The 16,867-nt window shown below is 43.2% G+C and overlaps 2 protein-coding genes across 2 annotated transcripts; both read left to right on the forward strand.

Annotated features, from left to right (window-relative positions):
• Positions 1–1,112: 1,112 nt before the first annotated feature.
• Positions 1,113–11,318, forward strand: LOC127303588 (alanine--tRNA ligase). Its single transcript, XM_051334304.2, has 22 exons — positions 1,113–1,778; positions 1,970–2,110; positions 2,261–2,407; positions 2,559–2,711; positions 2,847–2,982; positions 3,514–3,610; positions 4,083–4,203; positions 5,014–5,082; positions 7,158–7,208; positions 7,348–7,443; positions 7,656–7,754; positions 7,958–8,080; positions 8,806–8,949; positions 9,041–9,112; positions 9,190–9,265; positions 9,346–9,488; positions 9,585–9,693; positions 9,764–9,951; positions 10,175–10,264; positions 10,371–10,556; positions 10,734–10,907; positions 10,997–11,318. Exons 1-22 carry the CDS (start codon positions 1,401–1,403, stop codon positions 11,066–11,068), a joined length of 2,865 nt encoding a protein of 954 aa, XP_051190264.1. The 5' UTR covers positions 1,113–1,400; the 3' UTR covers positions 11,069–11,318.
• Positions 11,319–15,564: 4,246 nt separating this feature from the next.
• Positions 15,565–16,542, forward strand: LOC127295005 (pectinesterase inhibitor 9). The gene has a single exon (XM_051324930.1). The coding sequence runs from the start codon at positions 15,630–15,632 to the stop codon at positions 16,329–16,331; it is 702 nt and encodes a 233-aa protein (XP_051180890.1). The 5' UTR covers positions 15,565–15,629; the 3' UTR covers positions 16,332–16,542.
• The last annotated feature ends 325 nt before the right edge of the window (positions 16,543–16,867 follow it).

Here is a 16,867-nt window from a genome sequence, read left to right on the forward strand (position 1 = left end):
CTTCAACCATCGTCGCGTCAACAACAAAATGAAGAACTTTACTTCTCCTGCGATGAATTTACCTTGAAAGCCTCTTACCACAACGCAGGAACTTCCACATCCTGGGCACGCGGGAGAGAGCAAAAATCAGGGGCTCCTATTCCGCTCCTTAAGCAGGCGCGGTGGTTGCCCCTGCCTGGAGCATGCGGTCATGGGCCACACCGTTTTGGCCCAGTAACAAGTAAGATTCTTTCAGATTTTTCTTCTTCTTTTTGTTTACATTTTAAAATTTAAAATTTTAAAAAATATTTAAATCTTAAAAAGTTCAAAGCTAAAAATAGTTAAGATTATTTTTTCAAATATATAAATGCTAAAATTTGAAAATCTTCATTTTTTTAAAATATGCAAATTTGAAAAATGTTCAAATTTGAAGATGGTTCAAATCTGAAAATAGTGAAAATTTTAAAAGTAAAAAAACTCCAAATCCGATTTACTAAAATCTGAAAAATCAGACATGAAAATGTTCAAACATCAAAAGATTACAAAACTGAAAATGTAAAGAAATGTTCAAAATTTTTAAAGTTAAAGAACTGCGTGTCAAAAATAAAAACCCAACAAAAACTAAAGAAAACGAAAAAATGGTAGAAACCCTAACTTGCTGAAAACCGGAAAAATCACCAAAATAAGGAAACCCGGAACACTCAACCCCGCTAAGGTCTTGTTTGGCGTTAGAGTATTAGTGGAGATAATGCACAGCAAACTCTAAATCTCCACTTATTCTAAATGTACGTTTGTGTGCTAGAGTATTGAGCGAGTTTAATCCCCACTTATTTCCACTTTCTCCCAAATTTTAGTGTATTTTTTTTAATTCCCAATACTCTACTCCTACCTAGTGAATTTGGGATGGAGTTTTGCGAGGATTGAGTGACCATAGATGTTCAGCCATAGAGTATTATCTCCACTAATCCACACAAACAATTCCCTAAAAAAAAAAATCCACACAAACACTTTATAGTACTCCGTACTACACAAGGCCTGATGGGGCTGGTGCAGAACCAGTGGCACCCATGACTACTGGGCCAGGCCCAAAATAGACGGCAGCCCGGAATCGGAGCACCATCGTCCATCGTCCATCATCCAATCCGGCCGCGACTCGCGAGTCTTCCCTATCCCTTGAATCGGCCTCGCTTCCCTAGCACTCCCATCGCGCAGCGCCGCCGGCGGCCTTCTCTCTCTCTCCGTCGCACAGCGTGGCGCGCCGCCACCACCTTGTTTCTCTATCCCGCATCGCCGCCCTCCCTCAGCTCGCGCTCCGTCCACCGCTGACCAACAGTCCCCGGGGCCGGCTCTTCCTCCACCCCTACCGCACCGCTAGGGTTTTGTCCGTCCCCGCATCCACCGCCGCCGCCGCCCGATCGCCTATGGAGCAGTCGACGGAGTGGTCGTCCGGCCGGGTCCGGTCGACCTTCATCGACTTCTTCAAATCCAAGTCGCACACGGCCTGGCCCTCGAGCCCGGTCGTGCCCGTCGACGACCCCACGCTCCTGTTCGCCAACGCCGGGATGAACCAGTTCAAGCCCGTCTTCCTCGGCACCGCCGCCCCGGACTCGCAGCTCGGCCGCCTGCAGCGCGCCTGCAACACCCAGAAGTGCATCCGCGCCGGCGGCAAGCACAACGACCTCGACGACGTTGGCAAGGACACGTACCACCACACCTTCTTCGAGATGCTCGGGAACTGGTCATTCGGAGACTACTTCAAGGAGGAGGCCATCGGATATGCATGGGAGCTACTCACCCAGGTATCGGATTATTCACTTCCTACCCGTCTTGATTGCTACTTTACACATACTACTGTACTCCACGGATCCGTTATTATACTGTACATCTGAACGACGAAAAATAAGAAAATGAGGTTAAAAGCATAGATGTCACTGATTTCAATCATTGGTCACTTTCCTACTACCTACTGATTTTTATTTCATGTATACAGGTGTACAAATTACCCACTGATAGAATTTACGCAACTTACTTTGGTGGTGATGAGAAAGCTGGTCTTGCTCCCGATTCTGAGTCAAAAAATATATGGTTGAAGTATCTACCGATTGAAAGAGTATTGCCTTTTGGTTGCAAGGTATAGTGGATGTGCTTGGTTTGTTGGTAAAAAATCTTCCAATTTAGGACATTATGGTGTATTGGTTTAACTTTCTTTATTTCTGTTGGAGCTATACTTATTGTCTAGATGTCCTTGTTAACGAAACTATACATTGTATTATTTGAGCAGGATAACTTCTGGGAAATGGGCGACACTGGTCCGTGTGGCCCATGCACAGAGATTCATTTTGATCGCATTGGCAACCGCGATGCAGCTTCATTAGTGAATAATGATGATCCTACATGTATTGAAATATGGAATCTTGTGTTCATCCAGGTTAACATGATATTTCTTAAATAACTTATTTCTGTAGAGATTGTTGAGCTTTACTTCCAATGCATGGATAGTTACTATCTTTTATTTGTACATTTCCTTTTGCTTGTTTATTCATTTGCTGTACTGACGTATTACCTTTTTTTAATACCAGTTCAATAGGGAATCGGACGGTACTTTGAGGCCCTTGCCAGCAAAACATGTTGACACAGGAATGGGCTTTGAGCGTTTAACTTCCATCCTTCAGAACAAAATGAGCAATTACGACACAGATGTGTTCATGCCATTATTTGAGGCCATCCACAATGTATGTTGTCTAGACGTACACTTGCAGCTTCTTTTATGCTTGTCACATTTCAACTGTAATTTGTTGCAGTCATTAACGGTTTCCTGAAGTAAATGGTATTCATTGTTAATCTGATATGGCTTTTAATGCTTGTAGTTGGCTGAAGGTCGAATTCAACCATACTCTGGTAAAGTAGGCCCTGATGATGTTGGGAAAGTCGATATGGCATATAGAGTTGTTGCAGATCACATAAGAACCCTTTCTTTTGCTATCGCTGATGGTTCTCAGCCTGGTGGGTTCATACTCTTTTTGTTGGTTATAATCGATTTACGATGATTGGCATCCATTCAATAGGATGTTGTAGTTTGTCTGTCCGCAAGTTTATATAATCAGAATAGGGACCTAATTTGTTATAGGGTTTAGGGCCCTACTTTGTTATAGTCCTTGTCACAAGGAGTTATGTCTGAAATACCAATTTAACCTCGTGTCAACTGTTTTTCGCACAGGCGAAAGTATTGGTGCTATTGGTTCTGTGTTGGAATTTAATGATAGGTACCTGTTCAAATTAAAATATGACAGGGAATGTTTTGAAAATGTGAGATAATATTATAATAGTCTAGAACTAGAATACCATATAATATGAAGTCAATGGCTAATGATTCTCATGGTTAATGTTTATGGGGTAGATATTGCCACTTGGATTCATAAAGGTTGTTTGTGTTTACCAAACTATTGTATTTTGTTTGCATTTACCATGTTTCAAGGCTTCTTCGTTTTCTATTTACTATGGTGTTTCCTTGTTCTAATATGAGTTGTTTTGTAGGAAATGAGGGAAGAGAGTATGTTCTAAGGCGCATACTTAGACGAGCTGTTCACTTTGGTCATCAAAAACTGACTGCAAAGAAAGGGTTTTTTAGCCTGTAAGAACAGTAATCTGCACGTGTGATCTCTGCACACTTTTGTTACTGATATTTTTGCATTATCGTATGTTCACATGGAGTGCTAAAAATATGATGTGAGGCTTACTAGAATGACCGTAGATGTGTGGTCATGTGATTTTAGCTAATCTACTGCGAGATCTGTTCACCCTTTGAGCTTGGCTGGTTGCTTTTGTGCACAATGGCATTGTTCCTGTGATACCTTTTGCTTTGGGTTCATGTGTGCATTTGTGTTGCTAGTAAAGTAGTAATGGTTTATTTTAACAGACATTTGGTTCTGATTCAATGACAACCACAAAAAGGCATGGTCTACAAGGCTTTGTCCACCAATTTTTATGGGCATATATATAATACTTAGCATGACAAATCTAACCAATCATGTAGATTTGTCCCGTCATTTTTTTTCTTGATGCTGGCATCTGATTTGCCATTAATTTTTACCTCGCTTGTACAGCCTTGTACATGATTTTGTCCAAGCGATGGGCAATGTATTTCCTGAGCTCAAGGTCAACGAAAAGAAGATAAAAGATATAATTGAAGATGAAGAGGCAAGCTTTGAGAACACTCTGGCAAAGGTAATATTGGCTTCCAGTGTATTTGCATAACAGTACCACCAGTTTGGATCAAGTGATATTTGGTTAAGTAATTTCCTTCCGATCAATTCAGTCTTTGCGCACAGTTAACCAGTGTTTTCATGCTTTATCCTTCTGAACAAGTGGTTGCCTCGAAGTAATTTATTATCTAGTCTGCTATGAGATGGCCTTTTTTTTGTTGTTGTTGCTGAGTGTTGGGGGGGGGGGACCCAGTTGATACCTTGCATCTGTTGTACCATGTTTTATTTCTGTGATACTGCTACACGTAGGGGCTTTTTTCAGGCAACACATTAAATATGAACATATCAAGGATAATTTCAATCTTGGACAATTGAATTTGATTAAGACAGCATAGCTAACTTCAATTACCCCCCCCCCCCCCCCCCCCCCGATTCATATTACTTGTCGCTAGTATGGATTTATCTAGAACTAAAATATGTCTAGATACATCCATATTAGAGACAATTAGTATGGATCAGAGGGAGTACACAAATTAGCATCCACAATAAATTGTCTCACCTTATTATGATATGACCAATAGTTATGGAATATATCTAGTTTGTACCATTGAAATTTGATTTGTATCACCATAATTTTGTTTATTATAATTATATTCTGAGGGTGGTTCCTACTAGGCGCCTTGCCATTATGTTTCATATATAAAAACAGAGACTAAGATAGCTCAAGTTGCATTTTAATGACCACTTATTTCTTATAACCATTATATTATATATTGTCTTTTCTCATTGCTATTCAGCCAGTTAAACAGTTCTACTCTTGGTGTATTTTCAGGGGTATGAGAGATTTAAGAAAGCTGCAGATGCTGTCAAGGAGAATGGCGGGACAGTAATTAGTGGCCAGGCAAGTGTTTTTGGTTTGAATTATCACCATTTAATTGGTTTATTATCTGAGCATGTGTTGTGTTATGCCATGGGACAACAACAACAAAGCCCTTTGTCGCAAGCAACTTAGGTTAGGCTAGATATGAAAGCCAACTGAAACACATGCGAAACCAAAATGGGAAGGAGAGAAAAACAGGCAAGCAAAGTACAAAAGAGTAAATTATGATTCTGGCACATGGATTAACGACTTCCATGCGTACTATGGGTGCGTTTTGGTTCTAACCCGACGCCGGCCTTACCGAAAAATTGGTGCATGAGTGGTATCTGGCTGGCGTTTGGTTGGCTCCCAAAAAATTGGCACGCCCATGCATCACTGTGTAAATTTTTGCCAATCGTGGGCGAAGTGTGGGCGTGAGAATCGTTCGCCAAAATTTTGGTCACGCCAAATATTTGGTGGGGCTTACCTGGGCGTAAACCAAACACACCCTATGCGACACGGTGCTATCCAACTAGGGATTAGGGCTATCTTGGTTAGTGGTATCCATGAGCATCATATATGTTCATTGACTAGACGTCAACAAAATGCTTGCTATCTGGGCGTTATTCTGTCTGTATTTGGGACTACTTTTAATATATCTGCATATGTATCTATACAGTGATTTCTGAATCTGTTGTAGAAATCATGGTTTAGGATATGGCTCGAGTGCCCCTATCTGCTCTGATCGCACCCTTATTGGTGGTTAGATGAGGGCAAGCCCTCTACCCTCGATCCTCAGAGCCATACCCAGCCATTCACCATATCAATTTGGCGCTCCTTCATCTGTACCAAGCAAACAATTCTTGGAACGAAGTTATTTGCAGGGGTTGGGTACAGTTCTGAAGATTCGAGGTAGAGGGCCTTTGAACTCATGTAAGCACCGAGGTTGCTCTTTCTACTGTCGTGGATAGGCTCTGAGGCTTTTTGAGAAAGTAGGTGGGGACTAGAGAGATTTCCGATTAGTAATTGCTTAGTGAGAATATACACAATTGCTGTTGTTATATAACAGTAGACGAGAATTTCGTGGTTATATGGCAGGTATGCGAAAATTCTGTGGTTGTGTAACCAGTGGACGAAAATGATGTGCTTGTATATCCGACAGCTTAACAAGAAAATCGATTGCAAATACTCCCTCCGTCCCACGAAACATGTGGAAGGTTTATTAAAATTTAGAGGTATCTATACACTAAATAGTACTGGAGTAATAGATACATTCAATTTTTTATAAACCTTTCGACATGTTTCGTGGGATGGAGGGAGTAATATACTAAAGATAAAATCGTCTTGAATGTAATTAGGACATCTTTCACCTTTTATCCTGTGTACTAATTAAAACACAGCTTGTGGATGGACCATTTCCTCCTTAGCTGCACGGCAGAACGATTCTACCATCATATCAAACTTACTGCAGTTTGTGCCTTTGTCGCACCTGAAAGTCATGGCTGAAGTGAACAAAATTCTGTTATTTACCTAGATCAGTAGTTAAGCTTTTGACGCACAAAAAATGCATTTATTTTGTAGTACAACGGAACTGAATTGATGTTTCTTTCTTGATTGCTACTTAAATATGACATCTGAAATAATTAAGAAAGGAAGGCACCATATGTTAGATTAGCCTCCTTTGGCAGATATAGGGGTAGTTTTTCTGCGCATTCTTGGATGTGTAGCTTTCTCTTTCTAATTTCTGTTCATTCCTTCCTATCTGAGAAACATGCCAGAACTCAGGACTAACTGACTAAGAGTATTTGGAGAACTTGATCATATTCTCTACAGTGTAATGTGGAATAATTCTTTTACACTCTTTCTTATTTTAAGAGCGGGAATTCACTATGTAGAAACATGCCTCTTAGATCATGTTTCACTCCTGTTTATCAATGTTATGTTACATACTGCCAAACTTCTGTACTCCCTCCGGGTTCAAAATAATTGCCCAGAAATAGATGTATCTAGACATGTTTTAGTGTGTAGATACATCCATTTTCTAGGCAATTATTTTGAACCGGAGGGAGAGTAATATTCCTACCTTCTTGTATCACCAATGTTATTTGTTGTTTCAGGATGCATTTATTCTCTGGGACACCTATGGATATCCCATTGATTTGACTGAGGTTTGTTCTTCACTAGTTTTCATTAGTAAATTTAATCAAATTAATTTGACAATTGTATGCTTTTCATTTTTATATGGTTAAATTTAGTAGACCTTTATTGTCCATTTATCTTGTATCATTTTTTATTCCCATCTCATAGGTCATGGCAGTTGACATTGGGCTGGCTGTGGACATGGACGGGTTTAATGTCTCTATGGAAGAAGCAAGGCAGAAGGCTAGGAGTGCTCGCTACAAGGTTGTATTTTATTTGTCCTTAAATATAAAACAAAACTTAATTCACTCCTTGTGGTCTTTAATGCAATCCAAGTATTCTTCCTGTTTATTGCTCAATAATGTTGTATTTAACTAAACGGAGCATCTCTTTAATGCTACTGCTTTTCAGTCGATTGGGAAGCTTTTTATACTTATCTGTTATGTTTTTGTTTTACTTTTTATATATTTTTTCAGGCTGGGGGAAAATCTATTGTCCTGGATGCTAATGCTACGTCACAGCTGCGCAACCAAGGGCTTGCAAGCACAGATGATAGCCCGAAGTTCGAACACAAGGTTAGATTGTTTATTTGTGGATTGGCTATATCATACTTGTTCATTTCAATATTCAGTGCCTATTTGGGATTGCGGGGATTCATATCTAATTTCATTCTAATTGGTTAACACCTTCAAGTAGTGAATATACCTTGTACTGTCCACATTTTGCATTGCGATTAAACACTTATTGTGGTCGACATACGTAAAATGTTTTTTTGCAGGAACATAGCAGCGTGGTGAAGGCTATCTATAATGGCTCAGAGTTCATAGCCGCCACATCTGGCGATGAGGATTTTGGTCTTGTGTTGGAAAGTACAAGTTTCTATGCGGAACAGGGTGGTCAGGTACAACTTCACTTCACATGGTGCAATTGTTTAAATGGTTGAAAGAAACATATCAAGTGCAATCACCTCTCGAGGTGCAATCATGCAATAAATTTCAGTGTACCTACTGAATAAGCATCACATCTCATATTTTTTACTTCAATAAGTAGCCTATGGAGTGATACAGCAACGTTGAAAAGTTGAAACTCACCCAAAACGTGTTTGAAGAACAATTGCATAAATCCCAGATCACAACCAAAGGTGGATTTCCAATACTTCTCGTAGTGCTTCAAGATTTGTGCAACTCCAACCCCCTTAAGGGTTTAAGTATGATCCAGACATTGTTTGCAGCCCTGAAGATTGATTGTAGCACTTGGTAACTCCCGTTAGATGAAATCTGTTTGTTATCCTGTGTTGTTTCTTACATCATCATAATAATCTGCAGCACTCAGAGATAAACGGTTGGAGTATTTTATTTGACATTCAACCATTTTAAATACCACATTGTTGTCATATCCAATCTCCTCTGTGAGGAAGATAGTATGCTTTGGCAGCTTCGTAGTTGTCTATACAATATAGCTGCTTTGAGTTTTACAGTCAAAATTTGACAAGTTAATTCATGTTTATCGCACAACAAACATTGCAATTTGCGTAAACATCCATGGAGGTTTACTCTTTGTAATTTGAAGTCACAGTTGTTCCATGCATCGCATGATTTGACATGGCATATGTTTTTTCTGTATCAGATTTATGACACTGGGAGTATTGATGGGCCATCTGGATCTTTCACTGTGAATAACGTCCAAGTGTTTGCTGGCTATGTTCTGCATATTGGTTCATTTACGAAAGGGTCCGAGGCATTATCTGTGGGTGATGTTGTGAAATGCAAGGTAAAATTCTCTGCTGATAATTTTCTATACTGAATCAGTTAACCTGTGACATTTGCTAAATTGCGTTGCAATATTTTTCTTACTCTTGTAGGTTGATTACACTCGGCGTACGCTCATTGCTCCAAACCATACCTGTACCCATATGCTGAACTTCGCTCTAAGGGTATGGTTTTAAGCCTGTTCGATTTTACGATGTTCTTCTTTTTTGCACTCTTGATTGTTTGGCTATTGTAAACACAGGAAGTACTTGGTGACCATATTGATCAGAAAGGTTCCATTGTTCTTCCAGAGAAGCTGAGATTTGATTTCTCCCATGGTATGCTATTATTCTTCGTATTGCAGCTGCATGATGTTTTTCTTCAGCTTGTCAACTCAATTGTTAGTACATATAAACAGGTAAACCTGTTCAGCCTGAAGATCTTAGAAAAATCGAGTATATTGTGAACCAACAAATAAAGGATGAGTTGGAGGTATCTGCACAAGAAATAAAATTGGCTGATGCAAAGCGCATAAATGGTCTGAGAGCTGTGTTTGGGGAGGTGTGTTCTCTTACTCAGCTTGACATACCATCTTCTCATGTCTCGCTTGCCTACCCTGTTGTTTCACACAAATCTTGTTACAAATGGACTTTGTAGATCTACCCTGATCCTGTAAGAGTTGTATCAATTGGTCGCAAAGTGGGAGATCTGCTTGCAAATCCTGAAAGCAAAGAATGGTTATCCATATCAACTGAGCTGTGTGGAGGTAATTTACTATTTGGTTCTATGTAATTCTACATTTTATGCAGTTGTGTCATCTAAACATTGTGTATCAGGTACACACATTTCAAACACTAGAGATGCTGCCGCATTTGCCCTCATATCCGAGGAGGGTATCGCGAAAGGTGTTCGAAGGATAACAGCTGTTACTGCTGAATGTGCCTCCCAGGCTATGAAATTAGCATCATCAATAGACACTGATATCAATGAAACATCTAAATTGGACGGAGTCTTGTTGGAAAAGGTACTGAACTTTTCCTTTATTAAAATGCTTGGTTGAAATACTCTGCTAAGTTTGATATCACTAAAGTTATTGTGCTTTTTGTTATTTTCTTATAAATACTATGTCATTAGCCTTTATGTGTATATCAGCAAATGCTATAATTTATACTTCGAACCCATTTCTTGTTAATATGCTTTGTATTAGATCACGTCTAAGAATGATTTTCGTGATGTTTATTTATCAGAGAATTGGTTCCATCAAGAGTACGCTGGATGCAGCTGCTATCCCAGCTGCAAGAAAAGCTGATCTAAGAGGCAAGGTCTCAAAGTTGGAGGTCTGTGAATATTTCTGTTCATCTGTCACAATTTCTGAAACAGAACAAGTGTCCTATTCTTGTCGTCGATAAATTTAAAGCTGATTATAGCTGTTGCCTATACCAGGATCAACTTAGGAAGGCCAAGAAGAAAATCGGTGAAGAAAACATCCAAAAGGCTGTGAAGACTGCGGTAGATGCTGCAGAAGCTGCTCTTTCTGAAGGAAAACACTTTTGTGTTACTCACGTCGATGTGGGTCTTGATGCCACTGCTGTCCGGGAAGCTGTTGTCAAAGCTATGAACCGTTTCAAGGTTGATACCACAGTCCAATCCTGTTTAAAATTATTTACATCGTCTAGAAAGAACTATAGATTCAGCATACTTTGCAACTTTGTCCAGCAATTATTTTTGTTTGAATTACAAAGGTTGAATTTTTCGTTCTGTCCATCTTTGGATGTGCTGCTGACCTAATCTGTTTGACTTCTCTAGAGTTTGCCTATAATGCTGTTCAGCACAGACGAGGCGTCAAACAAGGCTGTTATTTACGCTGGTGTACCTCCGGAGGCACCCAGTGGCTTCAATGTGTTGGAGTGGCTTACACCTTCAATTGCACCACTTAAAGGAAGAGGAGGTGGCGGCAAGAATGGTCTTGCCCAGGGCCAGGTGAGCCACTACTTTATCTTTAAGAAAATTGTATTTGGTCAAAGCCTACCAATTATCATCACTTAAAATCTATGAATTCTGCAATGCAGGGAAGTGATGCGTCTCAGCTCAAGGAAGCCATGGAGCTTGCTACCCAGATAGCTAAAATGAAGCTGAGCTGAATTCTTGAGCCCGATCTCCTATAGCCAGCTTATGTGGCTGCCAATGGTGCCTCTCTGGTGTTTACTTTTGCTTTATTGCTATTAGCAGGAGTTCTGATACATGAACACGAAATTAATCATTAAATGGACAAGGAGTGTCTATTTCACTTGTACCGTACCATTTGGATAGCAAATGATATGAATATACTTGCACCGTACTTGACGGTGTTTAAGGTTGTATTACAGTTTGGTATACAATCTTTTTCCACTATGTTATTGTCATGTTTATCCTTGCTTGCTGCCAGAATACCCAGAACTTGGTACCCATGTATTTTATCTTCTTCTCATGAAAATGGGTAATCCAAAGGCTAAATTCATTATTCAAACAACTAGTTCAACACACAATTTGAAGGATAAAGTTATAAATACATAGTCTAGGCCACAATGTTTTAGTTTGAACATCATAGTTAGTCCAAGTCTGAGTCGATCTCTACAGGTTGGCTTGAAACCCACCTATCCGAAGTACTACCTCTGGTCACACTTGATCAAATCGGGACTACAGTCATTATTACTACATCTCTATTAAGTAGGACGAGAGAGCGTACCACTGAGCTACCCCGTTTCAAGGAATAAGGCGTTCTCGTTTTACGAGTTTTTTTGTTTGACCACGATGGAGGTGTTTCTTCCTTTTTCCTTGTCTGAAGAGCGACAAATATGCTGGTAACGGTGGCGGTGAGGGTGGACAGACAACGTTGTCCTCCTCGTCGGAGTCCTTGAGCATCAACACATCACTAGCTTGAAGGTCATATTTGAGTACCATAGGTTGGAGGCCCTCTCTGGAACCGCTCACTTTCCCCCTCCTTAGCTCTCACCCTTCTACAGTACCTTTGAGGGCTTCTGACCGTTGATCGGGCCGCCGAGTAGCACTCCGCCAGAATAGCTGGCCAGAGTTGGTCTTGGATGGGCGCCGGAGTAGTTTAGGGTCAGATCTCTTAGTTTCTTTGTGATTTTCAGCTCTATGCCGCGTTCTAGGCGTATGCCCTGTAGTGGAGTTGGTGGCCTGGATCGCCGCCAGATCCATGGCCTTGTAGGGCTGTTGCTGCTGCTGCTGCTTGGGCTCCGATGGGTGGAGCAGAGTGGGAGGAGGAGCGGAGCCACCTTCTCCAATAACTTGGCGACGGATCTCTGTTGGTGGATTCGAGGCCAAGAAGAGGATGTTCTCCCGGCCGGCCGTGGCGGCGAGGAGGAGAACAGAGAGTTCTTGGTGAGCCTGGTTGATGCCCTTCTCTTGGCTGGCCTTAGAGGCGAGGGGGAGTTGGGATGCAGCTGGTGGCTCGTTGCTCCGACGAGATTCATGTTAGTCCGGGTGTGCAGTCGGATGGGGTTGACCTGCAACCTTTCTCCATCTCTGTCTCGCCATGGAGGCGTTGTGAGAGGGGGAGATGGTGCGGTGATCTCCGAACAACGTATGCTCTTGCCTATGGGGTGCTATGTCTTCGAACTCAACCACGCACGAGCCGTCATGGCTTATGCGATCTTCCGCCTTGAGGACTCCAGCGATAGGTGGCGGCGGCACCCAGGGATCCGATTGCTTTTCTTCCTTTTGTCATAGGGTGCTTTTTGTTAATTTAGAGGGCCTTTCTTCAAATTATTGGTTTCCTTTTTGTAATTTCTACCCGCCACGTGTGGAATGAATGTTCCTCTGGGGTCTTCTAGACCCTGTCCTTGTGCAAAAAAAAAAAAGAAAAAGAAAGAAAGAGTACCATATGTTGGCGCTTGGTGGCTGGCTGGCATGCCCGGCCAGCCGGCCTCATCCCTTCGTTGGGCCACTCGGCCTCATACCTTCTGGGGATTAGTGAAAATAATCCTCACCAGACCTCAACTTTCTCGCTTATTTCTAAAACATATTTGATACTAAAGTACTGGCCTAGTTAAATCCCCATTTTTTCTCCCCAAATTCTAGTGTATTTTTTCCCAATCTTCAATAGTCTACCCTTATCTAGTGTATTGAAAATTAGTGTTTTATTAAAATTGAGTGAAAGTAGAGGTTTTACCTAATCCCCTAAGAAATTATTTCACTAATCCTCACAAAACCAGTAGTACCAAACAAGGCCTCATTGATCTCCTCGGGTAGGGCGGATCCTCTCAACTCCCGTGTTGATCTCCTCTCAACAATGAGGCGGTGGGCAATGAGGACAGGTGTGGTACGCCAATTCCATGGGTGAACCGCCACGTGGGAGGCGGATCTGACGACTGGGAGGCTCGATCCCGGTCGGATTCAACCTTTCACGTACATAATCGAGCCAGGGGCGACGAAATCGATGGAGGGTGGCAAGGTTACCTGTCACTATTCCCCGCTCAGGCTTTCTTCAATTTTAAATTTTGTTGAGTTTTGAGTTTTGTCTAAATTTGGAAAACCCAAGCAACATGAGCAACTCACGAACATGAAAGGGATGTAGCGATTGGATTCCATCCGGCGTTAGGTGGGAAATAGGACGATGCGGGTGTGAGAAAGGGGGTCATGACTGTGGGCGTTGGCCTCTCTCGCACTAGCTTTTGACAAGATAAGTCTTTTAATGAGAATGCGCATATTTGGGTGTCCCAAATGTGTAACTAACCCCATGCCGCCCGAGAAGAAAGGTTACCCATGGGCCTTTGGATGTGTTCTTCTATTAAAAAAACCCAGTTTTTAGGTATTGGGTGCAAATATGGGTCTTCTCTTGAAGATGTTGTAAGGGCATCTCCAAAGCCAGGACCCTTCGTGTCCGCCTGGAGGGAAAGGCCCAATGCCATGACTCAATTCATGGCATGTCCATTTTCTGTCTCCGCGGACCTAATTCTAGTCCAATATTTTGTTGGGTTTGCATCCTTGTCCCCTCTAGCCCGCCAGTTGGTGACCCAACCACCATTCCACTCCACTCCCCTCTACCCTCTTCCGATGCAAACATCCCCATGTGCCCTAGAAATCCATGGTCGACATGCCTCCCACCACAACCACCCTTTGCCCTAGCCCCCGCACCCTTGAAGAATCCCAAGGTTGAGCTCACGCCGGAGTAGAGGACCACGTAGAGCAGAAAGCAAGATGATCGGAGGACTAGGAAGACACAACGAAAGGTAGATCTGTCGCCGTCGCTGCGGCAGTCCATGTACCAGCTATTGTCCATGCGATCCAAGGCCACCATGACCTTCCTCGTCGACCAGGATGCAGAACATGCCCTCCTCATGCTCAAATCAAACACACTCACCGAAGCCTTGACCACCGAGAACACCATGGCGACGATCACGGGCTTTCCGGTGGGCCATCCACTTCTTACAAGGTCGCTCGCCACCGCCTCGTCATCGCTGACTTCTAAGCGAAATTCAACAAGTTTTTTGTATGTACACATGTGATTCTATCTTATTGGGGTTTCATGTATATTTAAAAGCACTCCAAGCTTTGCATTATTTCAAGGGTGCATATGAGGGGGGGGGGGGGGGGGGGGGGGGTAAACCTTTACCTTGACGCAATGTTGGTGGGACATTAAAGAATGTCCCAAGTGGCACGAGACCTATGCCTCGTACAAAAAGGCATGTCAACGAAATAAGTATGGCAACGATTAATCTGTCATCGACCTTGATGAGGCCACCCCAAGTGCAATTGTCAGAAGGAAGAGAGGAGATGCTTGGAGATGGAAGAAAATAGGAGCTTCATTGATGTACAAAAAAAGAAGCTTAAGATTGATGAGACCAAGGTAGTGAAAAGGAGGTAGGACTCAAAGAAAAGCAGTAGAGTTCAATGCATTGTTAAGGGCCAAGGAAGTAGAGCTCAAGCAAAAGGAAGTAGAGCTCAAGATACTCACTGAAGAGACAATGATCATGATGACCGACATGACCATCATTGACCTAGAGAGAAGAGCTTGATTTGAGAAGCAAATGATGATCCAAGATCAAGATATGTGATCACTCGATATTTATCTCATTGCGTGTGTTTGTTCATGGATTATGTCCCACTTATTTGCTTTCATTTGATGACATGGACAAAATAATGATAAGTAATTGAAATAGGCCGTCGCGTCGCGCTGGGTGCGACGTCTAGATCATCTGTCCATCCGATCACATAGACAAACCAAAAGTTTAAAACGGGTGGCCTCATTGTAGATGCCCTAAGACCTCCGATACACATTCGTAAAGAGGATGATGCCCACAAGTGTGTGCTAGCGGACCGCCGCCGACTGTTACGATTCAGAGAGCAATACTTGTTCAGCATGTTCAGAACACCACATCCATTATTCTCTACCTTCCAGTGTTTTTGGTGCTTCGGTAAGAAACACTTGCAGATCTGTTTGCAGGACAGGTGTCGTGCTCTAAGGGGCACCGGGCATGCGTACACCACCTCCCCTGCCTACAAATTTCTGTGTTCACGATACGGAAGAACCGGTCCAAGAGAAATCTCCAATTCGCCATCTCCACCAATATATGGAAACCGTCGTCCTAGGCATGCAAATCGGCCGCTTGATACCTCCACCGCAAGCTCGCAACTATATGTCTGCAGCAAGCAGAGCAGACAGAAGTAGCACACGGACACACTCAGTCCTCTGCATCCATGCAAGTCACAACAATGGCGCCCCCTCGCACGAGCACCGCCACCTCCCTCCTCGTCTTCGTCCTCACCGCCACGGCTGCCGCGTCTACGTTTCCAACCAGCGCGGCCGCCTCCCCGCCGCCACCAAAGGTACCGCCGCCAGCAAAGGCACCGCCGCCACCCCCGCCACCGTGCGCCGCGCCCCCGTCGGTCGCAGCGTTCCTCCTCGCGCGGTGCGCCACCACGCTGTACCGAGCGACTTGCTACGACACCCTCATCCCCTACGGCTGCGCGTTCGGGACGAATCCCGTCAGGCTCGCCCGCACGGCCACCGACGTCGGCGCGGCCCAGCTCCGCACCCTCTCGGCGCTCGCCAAGGACGCCGTCGCGCGTGGCCAGCCGCAACAGGGAGTTGCCTACTACGCGCTGCGCGACTGCGCGAGCACGGTCTCGTCAGCGGCGAGGCTGTCCAAGCAGTCGGCGGCCGAGCTCGCCAGGCTCGACGCGGCGGGAGGCAACGCGACCGTGACGCAGGTCAGGTGGGCGATCTCCAACGCGCAGACGTGGCTCAGCGCGGCCATGAGCAACGAGGTCACCTGCGCAGAAGGGCTCGCTCCATGGGGTGGCGCCTCCCCCGCCGCTAAGGCGCTTGTTGACGGGGCGGTGGACGCCATGCAGAGCACCAGCGTCGCCCTCACGATGGTCAATGGCATGCCGCGCTGAAATTAGCAAAACGACGAGATCGGTGTGTCGTCAAGGCCAGTTTCGTTTAGTAGCACTACTTTTTTTTTGAGGGATTAGTTGCAGTACTTTATTACTAGTGCCAGGCTATTATTTCACGCATAAGATTTTTTAGACAAATATAATTGTTTGTACGAGAAAATTCGATTTAGTTCAATATTAATACTTTAGCTGAACTAATGGGAACTGCTAATTCTAAGGTGCATGAGATTTACGGTCGAATCTTTGGCCATTAGATTTGGGTCGCGATTTGTGTTGATATGATAGTTGTAAGTTGGTTGTAGCTGAGATATCTCTCGCTGCAACTGGATTGCAACTAAGAAGTCGTTTGGAAGCCAGACTTTCATTTCATTTCATTTACATTGTATTTTCAGAAATAGACACTTGTTTGGTTATCACAGGAATTGCAAATGACAGCAAAATTCAATATTGAATTTGTAAATGACTTTCATAGAGGAAAGCAAATGACAGGTCTCAGCTCGAAATTGTGTTTACCCATGATGTCATTTTGCTGGATT

Source organism: Lolium perenne, chromosome 1, assembly GCF_019359855.2.
Source record: "Lolium perenne isolate Kyuss_39 chromosome 1, Kyuss_2.0, whole genome shotgun sequence".
NCBI classification, from domain to species: Eukaryota; Viridiplantae; Streptophyta; class Magnoliopsida; order Poales; family Poaceae; genus Lolium; species Lolium perenne.